This window comes from Ips typographus, linkage group LG2 (genome assembly GCF_016097725.1).
Source record: "Ips typographus isolate SLU linkage group LG2, UJ_Ityp_2.0, whole genome shotgun sequence".
Classification (NCBI taxonomy): domain Eukaryota; kingdom Metazoa; phylum Arthropoda; class Insecta; order Coleoptera; family Curculionidae; genus Ips; species Ips typographus.
Window position 1 is genome coordinate 1,247,357 of NC_138423.1, and position 16,458 is coordinate 1,263,814.

The 16,458-nt window shown below is 32.3% G+C and overlaps 1 protein-coding gene and 1 non-coding gene across 8 annotated transcripts in view; one reads left to right on the forward strand and one right to left on the reverse strand.

The window, feature by feature from the left end:
- The window catches only part of LOC145725182 (putative phospholipid-transporting ATPase IIB), a 44,219-nt gene that overhangs the window by 12,268 nt on the left and 15,493 nt on the right, over positions 1–16,458 (reverse strand). For 6 of the 7 annotated variants that reach the window (XM_081973824.1, XM_081973818.1, XM_081973819.1 and 3 more), the window contains 7 exons: positions 16,008–16,255; positions 15,773–15,949; positions 10,416–10,549; positions 10,243–10,358; positions 9,978–10,186; positions 9,778–9,923; positions 9,504–9,717 (listed from right to left, as the gene is read on the reverse strand). In XM_081973824.1, the coding sequence (XP_081829950.1) occupies positions 9,504–9,717; positions 9,778–9,923; positions 9,978–10,186; positions 10,243–10,358; positions 10,416–10,549; positions 15,773–15,949; positions 16,008–16,255 (1,244 nt within the window). The remainder of the gene's footprint in view (positions 1–9,503; positions 9,718–9,777; positions 9,924–9,977; positions 10,187–10,242; positions 10,359–10,415; positions 10,550–15,772; positions 15,950–16,007; positions 16,256–16,458) is intronic. The other variant, XM_081973821.1, reaches the window with a different exon arrangement.
- Positions 6,005–6,135, forward strand: LOC145725734 (U4atac minor spliceosomal RNA). Its single transcript, XR_014177385.1, has one exon. It is a non-coding gene; the product is annotated as a U4atac minor spliceosomal RNA (small nuclear RNA).

Below are 16,458 nucleotides of genomic sequence, written 5' to 3' on the forward strand. Positions count from 1 at the left end.
TTGACATCGCTTTTCTTCCTGACTGTACCACATTTTGTAGTGTTTTTTTAAACTATCGAATAAGAAATGTAATGAGGATTCTAAAAATGTGCTTAAAATAGTCATTTTCTATATCTAATTGGGTTTTACAGACGATTTTGTCCCTGACTATTCTTTCAAACTGTGTTTTGACAGTTCAAACTTTGACATCGCTTTTCTTCCTGACTGTACCACATTTTGTAGTGTTTTTTTAAACTATCGAATAAGAAATTTAATGAGGATTCTAAAAATGTGCTTAAAATAGTCATTTTCTATATCTAATTGGGTTTTACAGACGATTTTGTCCCTGACTATTCTTTCAAACTGTATTTTGACAGTTCAAACTTTGACATCGCTTTTCTTCCTGACTGTACCACATTTTGTAGTGTTTTTTTAAACTATCGAATAGGAAATTTAATGAGGATTTTAAAAATGTGCTTAAAATAGTCATTTTCTATATCTAAGTAGGTTTTACAGACGATTTTGTCCCTGACTATTCTTTCAAACTGTGTTTTGACAGTTCAAACTTTGACATCGCTTCTCTTCCTGACTGTACCACATTTTGTAGTGTTTTTTTAAACTATCGAATAAGAAATTTAATGAGGATTCTAAAAATGTGCTTAAAATAGTCATTTTCTATATCTAATTGGGTTTTACAGACGATTTTGTCCCTGACTATTCTTTCAAACTGTATTTTGACAGTTCAAACTTTGACATCGCTTTTCTTCCTGACTGTACCACATTTTGTAGTGTTTTCTTAAACTATCGAATAAGAAATTTAATGAGGATTCTAAAAATGTGCTTAAAATAGTCATTTTCTATATCTAATTGGGTTTTACAGACGATTTTGTCCCTGACTATTCTTTCAAACTGTATTTTGACAGTTCAAACTTTAACATCGCTTTTCTTCCTGACTGTACCACATTTTGTAGTGTTTTTTTAAACTATCGAATAAGAAATTTAATGAGGATTCTAAAAATGTGCTTAAAATAGTCATTTTCTATATCTAATTGGGTTTTACAGACGATTTTGTCCCTGACTATTCTTTCAAACTGTATTTTGACAGTTCAAACTTTAACATCGCTTTTCTTCCTGACTGTACCACATTTTGTAGTGTTTTTTTAAACTATCGAATAGGAAATTTAATGAGGATTCTAAAAATGTGCTTAAAATAGTCATTTTCTATATCTAAGTGGGTTTTACAGACGATTTTGTCCCTGACTATTCTTTCAAACTGTGTTTTGACAGTTCAAACTTTGACATCGCTTTTCTTCCTGACTGTACCACATTTTGTAGTGTTTTTTTAAACTATCGAATAGGAAATTTAATGAGGATTCTAAAAATGTGCTTAAAATAGTCATTTTCTATATCTAATTGGGTTTTACAGACGATTTTGTCCCTGACTATTCTTTCAAACTGTATTTTGACAGTTCAAACTTTGACATCGCTTTTCTTCCTGACTGTACCACATTTTGTAGTGTTTTTTTAAACTATCGAATAGGAAATTTAATGAGGATTTTAAAAATGTGCTTAAAATAGTCATTTTCTATATCTAAGTAGGTTTTACAGACGATTTTGTCCCTGACTATTCTTTCAAACTGTGTTTTGACAGTTCAAACTTTGACATCGCTTTTCTTCCTGACTGTACCACATTTTGTAGTGTTTTTTTAAACTATCGAATAAGAAATTTAATGAGGATTCTAAAAATGTGCTTAAAATAGTCATTTTCTATATCTAATTGGGTTTTACAGACGATTTTGTCCCTGACTATTCTTTCAAACTGTGTTTTGACAGTTCAAACTTTGACATCGCTTTTCTTCCTGACTGTACCACATTTTGTAGTGTTTTTTTAAACTATCGAATAAGAAATTTAATGAGGATTCTAAAAATGTGCTTAAAATAGTCATTTTCTATATCTAAGTGGGTTTTACAGACGATTTTGTCCCTAACTATTTTTTTAAACTGTGTTTTGCAGTTCAAACTTTGACATCGCTTTTCTTCCTGACTGTACCACATTTTGTAGTGTTTTTTTAAACTATCGAATAAGAAATTTAATGAGGATTCTAAAAATGTGCTTAAAATAGTCATTTTCTATATCTAATTGGGTTTTACAGACGATTTTGTCCCTGACTATTCTTTCAAACTGTATTTTGACAGTTCAAACTTTGACATCGCTTTTCTTCCTGACTGTACCACATTTTGTAATGTTTTTTTAAACTATCGAATAAGAAATTTAATGAGGATTCTAAAAATGTGCTTAAAATAGTCATTTTCTATATCTAATTGGGTTTTACAGACGATTTTGTCCCTGACTATTCTTTCAAACTGTATTTTGACAGTTCAAACTTTGACATCGCTTTTCTTCCTGACTGTACCACATTTTGTAGTGTTTTTTTAAACTATCGAATAAGAAATTTAATGAGGATTCTAAAAATGTGCTTAAAATAGTCATTTTCTATATCTAAGTGGGTTTTACAGACGATTTTGTCCCTGACTATTCTTTTAAACTGTGTTTTGCAGTTCAAACTTTGACATCAATTATCTTCCTGACTGTACCAAACTTTGTAGTATTTTTTTAAACTAACGAATAGGAAATTTAATGAGGATTCTAAAATTGTGCTTAAAATAGTCATTTTCTATATCTAAGTGGGTTTTACAGACGATTTTGTCCCTGACTATTCTTTCAAACTGTGTTTTGACAGTTCAAACTTTGACATCGCTTTTCTTCCTGACTGTACCACATTTTGTAGTGTTTTTTTTAACTATCGAATAGGAAATTTAATGAGGATTCTAAAAATGTGCTTAAAATAGTCATTTTCTATATCTAAGTGGGTTTTACAGATGATTTTTTCCCTGACTATTCTTTCAAACTGTGTTATGCAGTTCAAACTTTGACATCGATTATCTTCCTGACTGTACCAAACTTTGTAGTATTTTTTTAAACTATCGAATAGGAAATTTAATGAGGATTCTAAAATTGTGCTTAAAATAGTTATTTTCTATATCTAAGTGGGTTTTACAGACAATTTTGTCTTGACATCGCTTTTCTTCCTGACTGTACCACATATAATCACGTGATGTTTAAAATTAAATTTGTGGATTGAAAAAAGTCATGTGACCATTTTTACTTTAAAAAGAGTCATGACTTAAAAAATATCAGTTTAAACTTAAAAACGATCACGTACCTTTCAAATACGATTTTGCAATTTATAACAGTCACGTGATCTTTAGAATCTGTTTTCACGTTAAAAAAGAGTTCCCTACAAAAAAATATTCGATTGAAAATCGTCACGTGACCATTTTTACCTTAAGAAGAGTCACGTGACTTTAAAAATATCAGTATAAACATAAAAACTGTCACGTGGCCTTAAGAATGAAATTTTTACCTTAAAAATACTACAGCTACTAAAAAACGGTCACATGATGGCAAAAGGTTCTGTTTTGACGTTACAAAAAGCAACGCGACCTTTAAAAATAAATTTGATGACTAAAAAATCGTTACGCGACTTAAAAAATATCAGATTAAACTGAAAAACGGTAACGTCACCCTTCATATAACATTTTGACATTTAAAACTGTCACGTGACATTATGAATTCCATTTTTAATTTAAAAATAATCACGTGACGTTTAAAATTAAATTTGTCGATTGAAAAAAGTCACGTGACCATTTTTACTTTAAAAAGAGTCATGACTTAAAAAATATCAGTTTAAACTTAAAAACAATCACGTGACCTTTCAAATACGATTTTGCAATTTATAACAGTCACGTGATCTTTAGAATCTGTTTTCACGTTAAAAAAGAGTTCCCTACAAAAAAATATTCGATTGAAAATCGTCACGTGACCATTTTTACCTTAAGAAGAGTCACGTGACTTTAAAAATATCAGTATAAACATAAAAACTGTCACGTGGCCTTAAGAATGAAATTTTTACCTTAAAAATACTACAGCTACTAAAAAACGGTCACATGATGGCAAAAGGTTCTGTTTTGACGTTACAAAAAGCAACGCGACCTTTAAAAATAAATTTGATGACTAAAAAATCGTTACGCGACTTAAAAAATATCAGATTAAACTGAAAAACGGTAACGTCACCCTTCATATAACATTTTGACATTTAAAACTGTCACGTGACATTATGAATTCCATTTTTAATTTAAAAATAATCACGTGACGTTTAAAATTAAATTTGTCGATTGAAAAAAGTCACGTGACCATTTTTACTTTAAAAAGAGTCATGACTTAAAAAATATCAGTTTAAACTTAAAAACAATCACGTGACCTTTCAAATACGATTTTGCAATTTATAACAGTCACGTGATCTTTAGAATCTGTTTTCACGTTAAAAAAGAGTTCCCTACAAAAAAATATTCGATTGAAAATCGTCACGTGACCATTTTTACCTTAAGAAGAGTCACGTGACTTTAAAAATATCAGTATAAACATAAAAACTGTCACGTGGCCTTAAGAATGACATTTTTACCTTAAAAATACTACAGCTACTAAAAAACGGTCACATGATGGCAAAAGGTTCTGTTTTGACGTTACAAAAAGCAACGCGACCTTTAAAAATAAATTTGATGACTAAAAAATCGTTACGCGACTTAAAAAATATCAGATTAAACTGAAAAACGGTAACGTCACCCTTCATATAACATTTTGACAATTAAAACTGTCACTGTCATGACATTATGAGTTCTACTTTTAATTCTAAAAGAGTCTCGTGACCTTTCAGATACGATTTTGCCATTCATAACAGTCACTTGACCTTTAGGATTCCATTTTGACGTTAAAAACGAGCCACTAGACCGTATATTTTTTTTTAATGTTTGCTAATTGAAAATCGTCACGTGACCATTTTCACTGTAAAAAGAGTCGCGTGACTCTAATAGTTCTCAAACAGTTTGAGGACTTCTGGAGATTCTGTGTCAATCTCAATTGTGTCTATAAATAGTAAATCCATTTAAAATGGTCATGATTTGATCTTGCCAGAAACTTTTTTTTTTATTTCACATCTATTTTAGCTATAAAATAACGGGTGTTTAATTTCATTTTGACGACATACACATTTTGAGGCATCCTATATGAGGTAGACAGTGGTTCACCCATGAATCATAAAAATTGATTTTTTGGCAATCCAATTTTGGCCAATAAAAATCAAACAGAGATTGGGTGATTAAACCTTAGTTTTTCTACATTTTTACAAAATAACAAATATCTGAGAAAATGTAAAGTTTGAAAATCAACTAAAATACTAAGTTAACTAAACACTGTAAATAACCCTGTATAATTATCCGCCCCTGCTTTATCAAAGAATAGTTGCATATTTTTTTAAATAAATCAGTGGCGTCTTCTAGATAAGTTAAAAAGTATTATTAATAAATCAGCATAATGTCAATGTTATGAAATAGGACATTTACTATTTTTTTCCTACAAAACTGTGAAATTTAGGAAAAAGTTACAAGTGAAGCTATGAAAAACAAATTTATAAATAGTAATATTTTAATTAGGAAAAAGTAGATTGGGCACAAAAAAAAATGAAAATAAGTGTCAATTTTACCCATTTCTTACATAAATAAAACTCACCAGTAATTTATTTTTAACTAAATTAACATCTTTCGGAATAGTTGATAAGAATGTAAAATCTGGATAAAAAAATTGCTTTTACCGTTATCATTTAACTAGATAATTCCTCAAGAATTTCTTGGGTAACCCAAATTGAGTGAAGTACAATTCATTTACAATTAATTATCACAACTGACCCTAGAACGACGGCTGTAATAATCTAGTATTGCTCTCTCAGTAAAGGATTGTTTTATTTATTATAAACATTGTTTTTAAAACTAGTGAAATATTTTATTATTAAAAATGGTGACTTCAACAAGTAAGCTATGCACAGCAATATTCACAGATGGCGCCACAATATGCCGTTACTCGTTTAAGCTCGTAGTCGCTAGTTTAAGTAGCGTAATTTCCAAGTAATCTACCTTCCTTGTCTAGGGGAGCTTAGTGTTCAATGATCGTCTAGTGAGGGCACTTTTGCTGACACCCTGATTAGAATAAATACCCGCACCCGCTGCACTGTAAGTGCATTTGCGAGTGCAATTTTTGGAAGAGCCCTCCCTACTTTTGAGAGGGCCGTAATTGATCACAAAAACAATGTTGATTCAGTTGATTGTTGCCTTGCCAGATCTACCGTTTTGGTACTTCTATTTTATTCTCCTGGTTTTTTTTATATAATCTATAGTTTTTTCCAAATCCACATGTTTTATTTTGCAGTGTTATTTCAAGTTTGACATCGCTTTTCTACCTGACTGTACTAAATTTTGTACTGTATTTTTTTTCAAGCAACAGAATAGGAAAATTAATGAGAATTCTAAAAATGTGTTTAAAACAATCATTTTCTTACTCCAAGAGAGTTTCACCAACGATTTTGTTTCTGATTGTGTTTTGGCAGTTCAAATTTTGACACCACTTTTCTCCCTGACTGTACCAAATTTTGTAGTGTTTTTTTTAAACTATCGAATAGAAAATTTAATGAAGATTCTAAAATTGTACTTAAAATAGTTATTTTCTATATCTAAGTGGGTTTTACAGACGATTTTGTCTCTGACTATTCTTTCAAACTGTGTTTTGGCAGTTCAAACTTTGACATCGCTTTTCTTCCTGACTGTACCACATTTTGTAGTGTTTTTTTTAAACTATCGAATAGGAAATTTAATGAGGATTCTAAAAATGTGCTTAAAATAGTAATTTTCTATATCTAAGTGGGTTTTACAGACGATTTTGTCCCTGACTATTCTTTCAAACTGTGTTTTGGCAGTTCATACTTTAACATCGCTTTTCTTCCTGACTGTACCACATTTTGTAGTGTTTTTTTAAACTATCGAATAGGAAATTTAATGAGGATTCTAAAAATGTGCTTAAAATAGTCATTTTCTATATCTAAGTGGGTTTTACAGACGATTTTGTCCCTGACTATTCTTTCAAACTGTGTTTTGACAGTTCAAACTATGACATCGCTTTTCTTCCTGACTGTACCACATTTTGTAGTGTTTTTTTAAACTATCGAATAGGAAATTTAATGAGGATTCCAAAAATGTGCTTAAAATAGTAATTTTCTATATCTAAGTGGGTTTTACAGACGATTTTGTCCCTGACTATTCTTTCAAACTGTGTTTTGGCAGTTCATACTTTAACATCGCTTTTCTTCCTGACTGTACCACATTTTGTAGTGTTTTTTTAACCTATCGAATAGGAAATTTAATGAGGATTCTAAAAATGTGCTTAAAATAGTAATTTTCTATATCTAAGTGGGTTTTACAGACGATTTTGTCCCTGACTATTCTTTCAAACTGTGTTTTGGCAGTTCATACTTTAACATCGCTTTTCTTCCTGACTGTACCACATTTTGTAGTGTTTTTTTAAACTATCGAATAGGAAATTTAATGAGGATTCTAAAAATGTGCTTAAAATAGTCATTTTCTATATCTAAGTGGGTTTTACAGACGATTTTGTCCCTGACTATTCTTTCAAACTGTGTTTTGACAGTTCAAACTATGACATCGCTTTTCTTCCTGACTGTACCACATTTTGTAGTGTTTTTTTAAACTATCGAATAGGAAATTTAATGAGGATTCCAAAAATGTGCTTAAAATAGTAATTTTCTATATCTAAGTGGGTTTTACAGACGATTTTGTCCCTGACTATTCTTTCAAACTGTGTTTTGGCAGTTCATACTTTAACATCGCTTTTCTTCCTGACTGTACCACATTTTGTAGTGTTTTTTTAACCTATCGAATAGGAAATTTAATGAGGATTCTAAAAATGTGCTTAAAATAGTAATTTTCTATATCTAAGTGGGTTTTACAGACGATTTTGTCCCTGACTATTCTTTCAAACTGTGTTTTGGCAGTTCATACTTTAACATCGCTTTTCTTCCTGACTGTACCACATTTTGTAGTGTTTTTTTAACCTATCGAATAGGAAATTTAATGAGGATTCTAAAAATGTGCTTAAAATAGTAATTTTCTATATCTAAGTGGGTTTTACAGACGATTTTGTCCCTGACTATTCTTTCAAACTGTGTTTTGGCAGTTCATACTTTAACATCGCTTTTCTTCCTGACTGTACCACATTTTGTAGTGTTTTTTTAACCTATCGAATAGGAAATTTAATGAGGATTCTAAAAATGTGCTTAAAATAGTAATTTTCTATATCTAAGTGGGTTTTACAGACGATTTTGTCCCTGACTATTCTTTCAAACTGTGTTTTGGCAGTTCATACTTTGACATCGCTTTTCTTCCTGACTGTACCACATTTTGTAGTGTTTTTTTAAACTATCGAATAGGAAATTTAATGAGGATTCTAAAAATGTGCTTAAAATAGTCATTTTCTATATCTAAGTGGGTTTTACAGACGATTTTGTCCCTGACTATTCTTTCAAACTGTGTTTTGGCAGTTCATACTTTGACATCGCTTTTCTTCCTGACTGTACCACATTTTGTAGTGTTTTTTCCAGGTTATTGAATAGGAAATTTAATGCGGATTTCAAAAATGTGCCTAAGACAGTCAGTTTCTTATTCCAAAAGGGTTTTACCATCAATTTTGTCCCTGATTGTTCATTCAAACTGTGCTCCTGGCAGTTCAAACTTTGACACCACTTTTCTCTCTGACTACTAAATTTTGTACTGTTTTTTTTAGATTTCGAAATTCTAAAAATGTGCTTAAAACATTTTCTTACTCCAAATGGGTCACGATTTACCTAATTGTCCTCTGAAACCACGTGATATCTGTCGTGATCTCAAATTGGCCTAGAATCTACAAAAATCACAGTTTTCGAAACGAGACGTTTTGAAACAATGAAAATTTGTGTTTTTGAAGTATGATTTATATAGCAAACTAGCATTATTCAGACAAACCATTCTTGATCTAAAATATGCAACAACCAAGCGAGGATTTTTAATTGATGTAGTTCAGACTGTGATTTTTGAACCGCCCTTAACTTAAACTTGGTTTAAAGTATGGCAGTGCAATAATCTCTAAATATCTCAGAAACGGCTGAGTTTAGGTAGATGACATATACAAAGTAGGCTTAAAAATCGTTGTAAAATCCAAAAATGTGGTAATTCATTTAAAACAATCGAATTGGCGCCAAATTCCGTGATAACCGGAAGTGCCGTTATTTTACCAATATTTTAGATGAACGGCTTTGGTGAGTTGCAAAGTTTTCAGTTCTTTTTCTATCAGATTTTGTCGCGTTACATATAAATTACTTAGAGGATGCTATTATATTTGTAGAGCTTGAACATTCATATCGTTCAAAATTCCGAACATTTCCCAAAACTGTCTTGTAGTACATACCGTCATAAAATCCTGTATTTTGTAGTTTTTCAAAGTATAATTGCTTTACTATTTCCATAAATTTTTTACTAACAATGCTCAGAAAGCAAAATTTTTTAAATAGTAGCAAAAAAATACTTACTGGAAACATGGTATAAACTGTCGCATAACCGACCATCAGAAAACCTTGGTAAAGCGCCACCGAGCTCAAGTAAAACACGCTGCTAAACACGGCCTGCATTGTGGAAATAATTAAACCGCGATGGATCACAAACTGCGATAGAGAGGCGGACCGTTTGTACGATCTTCGACCGTGGACTAAAAGCAGCCTAGCCAGGTGAGCAAACTGGGGAATACTGCAATAAAAATAACACTCAACGTTCAAGCAAATTTAAACGAATTTCAGGACTCTCCACCTGAAATCACCGGCAAGACTGGCTTGTTTCCCTTCGCGACCTTCGATACCGATACCGGCATCGGCTTGCTGGATCATACTGACGTCATTGCCACCATCACCAACTGCTGCAGTACGTTTTCCTGTATGTTGTTGTATTAACTGGACCTGCAGAAATTTGTCTTGGAAAGGAGTGGCGCTAAAATCATAGCAAAACCTTACGACTTGGGCCTTTTGTGTTGGCGAGCACCGGCAACAGACTACAGCCGGAGCGGCCGTGGCCAATTCCATAAACTCTTGTTGGTAGTAGGATAAGCACACTTCCAAGCTTTCGCCGCTGATTACTAAGGCGCAATCCTGCTTTTTTCTGTAGGAGTTTAGTTCTAAATGCGCGTCTGTTCTGGTTACGACTTTTTTAAATACGTGCAAGCCTAAATAAAATAACAAAAAATGTTTCCTGGTCCCTTTGAATATTACCTCTATTTACCTTGAGACCTGGATACTAGTCTAGAACTTTTGGCAATACAAGTGGCCGTTTCCAATTTATCACCCGTCAACATCCAAATTTTAATTCCAGCATTTCTCAACACCTCCAATGTGGTCCTGAATAAATGCGATTATTTTACTTCTCATACTAAAACACGACTAATCGAGTCTCACCTAACATTGTCTTGTAATTTATCTTCAACGCCAGTGATGCAGAGGAGCTCCATTTCTCTTTCGAGTGACTCTACAACCTGGGCTACCCTACTTACCCTGTCAACGGTAGAGAGACGGGCTGCGTTGTAACGTTTCTAAAATTTGCCACAATATGTCATTACATATCGTAAACATAAAATTGCTGTTTAACAGTGTAATTTGCAGTTCCGTTATAATGACAAATAATTAATTTATGGAAAAGGTGAACTCAAACCATTTTTTTAGAATAAACAGGTTTGAATCACGTGTTTTATGCAATATTTTATTACTAATGCAATACGCACAAATCATGATAAACATGGCGGAAGCAGAACCCAATTTTTGTTCGGTGCGCAATATGTTCAGATCGAATCATTGGACCTTTATTTTTTGAAGATGCCAAGGACGATGCAGTTACTGTTAATGGAGAACGATATCGAACAATGATACGTGAATTTCTGCAACCACAGTTGAAAGAACATGGCTAGAGACGTTCTTCCTATCAAGCTGATATCAAAAAAATGGAGATATTGAGTGGCCGAATCATTCCTCTGATTTGTCGGCACCAGATTTTTTCCTATTGGGACACTTGAAAAGTAAAGTATACATTAATCGCCCACAGACGATAAAAGCATTAAAGGCAAATATTCGCGAAGAAATTACTCAAATTCCACTCGAATTATTGTGCAAAGTTATGTTCAAAGCTCAAAGTAGAGTTGGTCATTGTCGGACTAGTCGTGGTAGTCATTCACTCGATGTTGAGGTTCATAAATAATTTTACATGTTTTTATAAAAAGGTTTCATAAATAAACTTAAATTTTTTGCCCTGAATTTTCTGTACTAACTTGAGTGGGTAAATTTTGCCCCACCCTATATAATAATAATATGTATAATAAATTACTGTTTTCGCGGACTGAGTTTACCCGTGCGACATCCCCCTGTGATTTAGAAGTAGACATGCATTACTGACTTCATCCTTGTCTATTGTCCACTTTCAGAAAGGGTAAATATCTAAGTGATTGTCTTCCAAAAAAAACATTTACTGATTTGCGCTTCTATTTCAGTCATTGTCAGTTTGAAAACCATCGAAATTTATTTGATTTGTTTACTATTAATTCTCTTCCGTTTCTTTGTGTTGTTAATCATTTATAAAGTTTTCTATTTACCACACCACCACAGTTCTTTTAAGAGCTATTGTTTCTACGCTTTTAACATTATGTAAGTACTTTCATAATATTATTATTAATATTTTTATTTTTTTTATGTCGGCTGTCACGATCTAACCAAAATTGGCACAATTACTAACCTGTTTTGAAAAAAAAGTGGGAGTGTATTATGGTTTTTATTTAGCCATTTGGTTTTTCCTAAATTCCGAATTACTTACTTACTATTACAGTATTTTTTTAGAAAATGCCTGGAAAAATTCTCCACAGATAAGCCCAGCAGTTAATTCTTAACCTTTGTGAATATTTTGAATCGGAAAAAACCAATGGAGGACCTTTAGAAGCTTTATCATCTGTTCAGGAAGAAAATAAGAAATTTTAAGATCTTACATATTCTTCCTGACTTATTTTTTTTGAAGGTTGCAGCTGCTTTGAAAATTTCCCGCAAAACTGTTTATTCGATTCGGAAAAAGCAAGCAAGTAATCTTATGATTTCCTCACCCAAAAAACGTAAATTGAAATGTTATCAACGGGCCAAGACCACTGATTTATCTGAAAGCATTAAAATGGATGCTCGAAATACATTATATGATATGTACAACGATAGTATGTTAATAATAGTAAAATATATCTACTTTTGTAAGAAACATCTATTAACATTTCATTGTTTCCAGAGACTGAAATTTTTGGGTTGCATTATAGATTTTTCATAAAAATTTCTTGAAACTTATTAATAATAAAGTCATAGAAAAAATAAAATAAGCGTCTAAAATGTTTTCCAGCGGATTTAAAGTAAAATAAGTGGATTGCAACCTGAAAATGAGATATGAGATACTACAGCATCACTCAGAATGTCTTATTGAATTTTTAATTTGTTGTATTTATTTTAGAGAAACATGTAACCATCCAGAACCTAAATCGAGAGCTTAAAGTTAAAGAAATACTACATATTGGTGACATCTCTGCGAATTTTGGTAAATGAATTAGGTTTCAAATTTAGACGGAATTCTATGATCCAAACGGAGACTTCTCATAAATAAAAAATGTTATTTCGGTCAAGATATTTTTAATTTGCTTTGGTATAAGGTTGTTTTAGTGCAAATTTGCAGCCAAAGGTCTCTACTTTCTGACTGACAATACAAGCAAAATTTTAAACGTGACGAAGCTTTAGACACGCCCTTTTCTATAATACGAACACAACAGATTTGTTGACGAAAACTTGATTTGATTCATATGATCTACTTCCGTAAACCTGGAAGAGGAAAAACTGTTGAGAGGATATATTCAGCAAGTAGCCTCAAATGCAAAGAAGTAACCAAGCATATTCTTGCATGCCTTTAGTGGTTGTGACACTACGTCATCAATATTCAATCAAGGAAAAACAAAATTTTGTACGCTGCTAGAAAAGAACAGAGCGGTTCATAAAAAGATTGAAATTTTTAACCAACAAGATGCCACGCCAGAGGACATTGCCGAGGCCGGAATACGCTTTCTTGTAGCTTTATATGGTGGCAACATGGATAAAGAGAGTTTGGAAGAGATTCGTTTCCAACGCTTCGCCAAATCTACGCTGAAAAGGAAATTTAATCTTGCCTCTTTAGAACGTACCACCAAATACAGAAATGGAGAGGCATAGAGAAAAAATCCTGAACACTGGGGTTGGAAGCATGGCGCTTACGGGCTCACTCCCATAACAATGACGAAAAAACAAGCTCCTGATTCCTTGTTAAAATCGATATCTTGTAATTGCAGGTGGGCAGCTGCCGAAAGGCTGGACTTAAATGTTCGGTTTTTATGTGGCTTCTGCAACGGAGAATCTTGTGGAAATATGCAGGAAATCCGCATTGAAAGCGACGACGAGGATGACGACATTTTCCAAACTACGACCAGGACACCAACAATAACCAACTCGGACCATCGAAAAGAACTAAACTGTAGAAGAAATTAATTTTAATTTTTTGAAATTACTTTTTGCCTTTAACTTTGTTTACGAAAAGGAAAATACTGTTAAATAATAATATTCAAGTGCCTTTTTTTTTATAATTATTTAAAAATATAATGAAGGTTCCGCATTTTTTTTCAAATAACTCAACTTTGCGGAACTGTAACTCCTAACATATGTGTGCTACAAAAAAATGTTTCCTACTGCCTTTAAGTTTGTATAGAACATTTTTTGTTGTGAAAGAGTTATTATCAAAAAATCAAATGCTTGTACCTAAAATTCCAGATGGCGCCTCAGCAAGGTCGAAAACTTGTATTTTTCATTAGATCAAGTCTAACAACATACTGAAAAATTTCTACTACTACACCTTTTGCATTCAAAAAACCCCCACGTACTGGACTAATACGCTAGGCCTAGAAATCCTAATCAATTTTCGGGCCAATTTACTGTATGACACTATCCAATCTACATTGGACAGAAAATTGTTCAAAGTCTAAAACGGCCTTAAAGTATAGAATAAATTCGATTCAAATTCGGGGAATTATCTTTCAGACAAATGCTCGGGCACTTATGAGAAATTATATAATTATATTGAGAAACCAAAATAGATATAAAAAAGTTTTAGTGTACAAATAGCAATATTTTTTTGTTTTTTGTACAGGGTGGTCCAGTTTTAAATGTCAATAATTCACCATTCTATAGCCCATTAAAAAATAAGTTAACATACATATTATGTCATTTTCCTGAAAAATGCTTCCCAAGAAAAATACAGTCCATAAATGTTCAGTTTAAAAAATCAGTTTCTTGTCATAACTGTCAGACCGCTGGAGCAATTTCAATCAAATTTAGAACAAACACATATGAAATTAATACCATTAATCGAAACTGTCCAGTGGTGTAAATACAGAAAGATGGTTTTCATTTTTCTTCTTCATGTCACTGGATATTTTTCAAATTTTTCCGTTTTTTTTACTTTTTCAATTTGACAAAATAAGTATCTCTTACAAAACTCTGATTTGAAGTTTTGTTTACGACAAAATTGAGTGATTACGTTTAAAGACCCAAAACCAACCCCACCCAACATAAAAATTGTCTTGAAAACGGTGAAAATTTACTTGAGAGGCTTAAAAACTGTCTTGGTAGTCAGATAAGTTGAACAACTTGTGAAAACTGACTTGTAGCCATGAAAAACTACTTTTTCTAAAATTTATTACAACAAATTCACACATTTCAACCTTGAAAATTGACTTGGACACCAAAAAGTGACTCTGAACTAATGAAAAGTGCGATCAAAAGCTTAAATTTTGCATTTGAAGTAAGTTTTCATAATTTAAAAATACATTTCAATATTTTAGTCTTGAAAATAGTCTTAAATACAGGATATTGATATTAGGTTCATGAAAATTGACTTGAAGACTAACTTTTCTTGCTTTTAACTTTGCTTTTAATTTTCTCAGAATTCTGGACTATTTTTAGGACTTTGAAACTGCTTTCAGCTTGGGAAATTGAGTTTTAGGCTCATCTTCATCAAGTTTTTGACATAGCAGACTTAAAAAACTATTTTTACATTTTTCGTAGGCTTAATTATGCCATTTCATGCTTTGTCAGTATTAATTTGACTTCTAGACGCTTCACTGTGCTTTAAGACTGAAAAATCGAATTTTAAACTATTTTTTATAGTAAAAGTTAAGTTTCAGACTTCATTGATGAAAGTAAACAATTCTGGCATTAAATGCTACGATATTAGTCTAAAACTTTAATTTTTAGAATAAAATTAGTCTGACAGTTGTAGCAAAAAAAAGATTTTCAAAACTGAATTTTGGCGGTCTGTGTTTTTCCTAGGAAGCGTTCTTCAGGAAAATGACATAATGCGTGTCAACTTATTTTTTGATGGGCTATCGATTGATCAATTATTGACATTTAAAACTGGACCACCCTGTATAGTTATATGCGAAATAAACATATTATTATAGGGTGTGTCCCAAAATTAAGATACGCCCTTCCAGTAGACATTTTCGAACGAGAACTCCTATTTTTTGTTGCATTTATGGATTCTACGTAAAGTTCTGGGTTTTTTTCATGTAGCATATATTTGTGTTTATTTATTGTATTTATTATATATTTTCTTTACTTTTACTACAAAACAGATATACAAAAAAGTGTACTCGTTAATAAACGACTTGAATTTATTCAGCTAATGCTGCATTAAACTCAAATGGGATTATTGTACTCACCTCAAAATCAAAGTACTGTTCTTCAGTGAGAACTTTCTTTGCCACAACCAAAGTCCTCAACCCATCCCTGGCCATATTTCCCACCTCTTCATCCAACCAATCTGTATACTGAACAATCCCGGCCATAACAACGTCCGCGCCCTTTAGGTAGAATATAATTTCACCCGACATTAAATCCTAGAAAAATGACAATTAAACCAAACACGCTTCAGTATTGAAAATTGATGAAGAAAACCTTCACAATGATTCCCATTCGCTTTGTTTCACTAGTAAAAGGAAAGATTTGTAGAATAGCATAACTGATTAATCGCTTATCGGGCGTCATTAATTGCATCGAATCCTTATCCCTTCTATACAGGGTGAGGCCTACTTCTTGAGTCCAATGCACCAAAGCCACTTCGTCAGGACTTGACGCTTGGTAAGTCACTTCTTTTCTAGCGGCTTGCAAATGTTGGTCGGCCTCCGTTTCGGACGCTATTGAATCTAATTAAATTACAGTTTTTTTGAATCTACCCTATCCATTGAAATTTACCTGTATTTTTGTCTATTCAAAGGGACACTGAATCATTATTTGGCTGATGTAAAAAACCAACATTTATAAGAACTATTATGAAACATCTCATTTAGCATTAATTTGTGTGAACTTCAATCAACAAAGAGCACTGAAGAAATCTACAGAGTGTCTC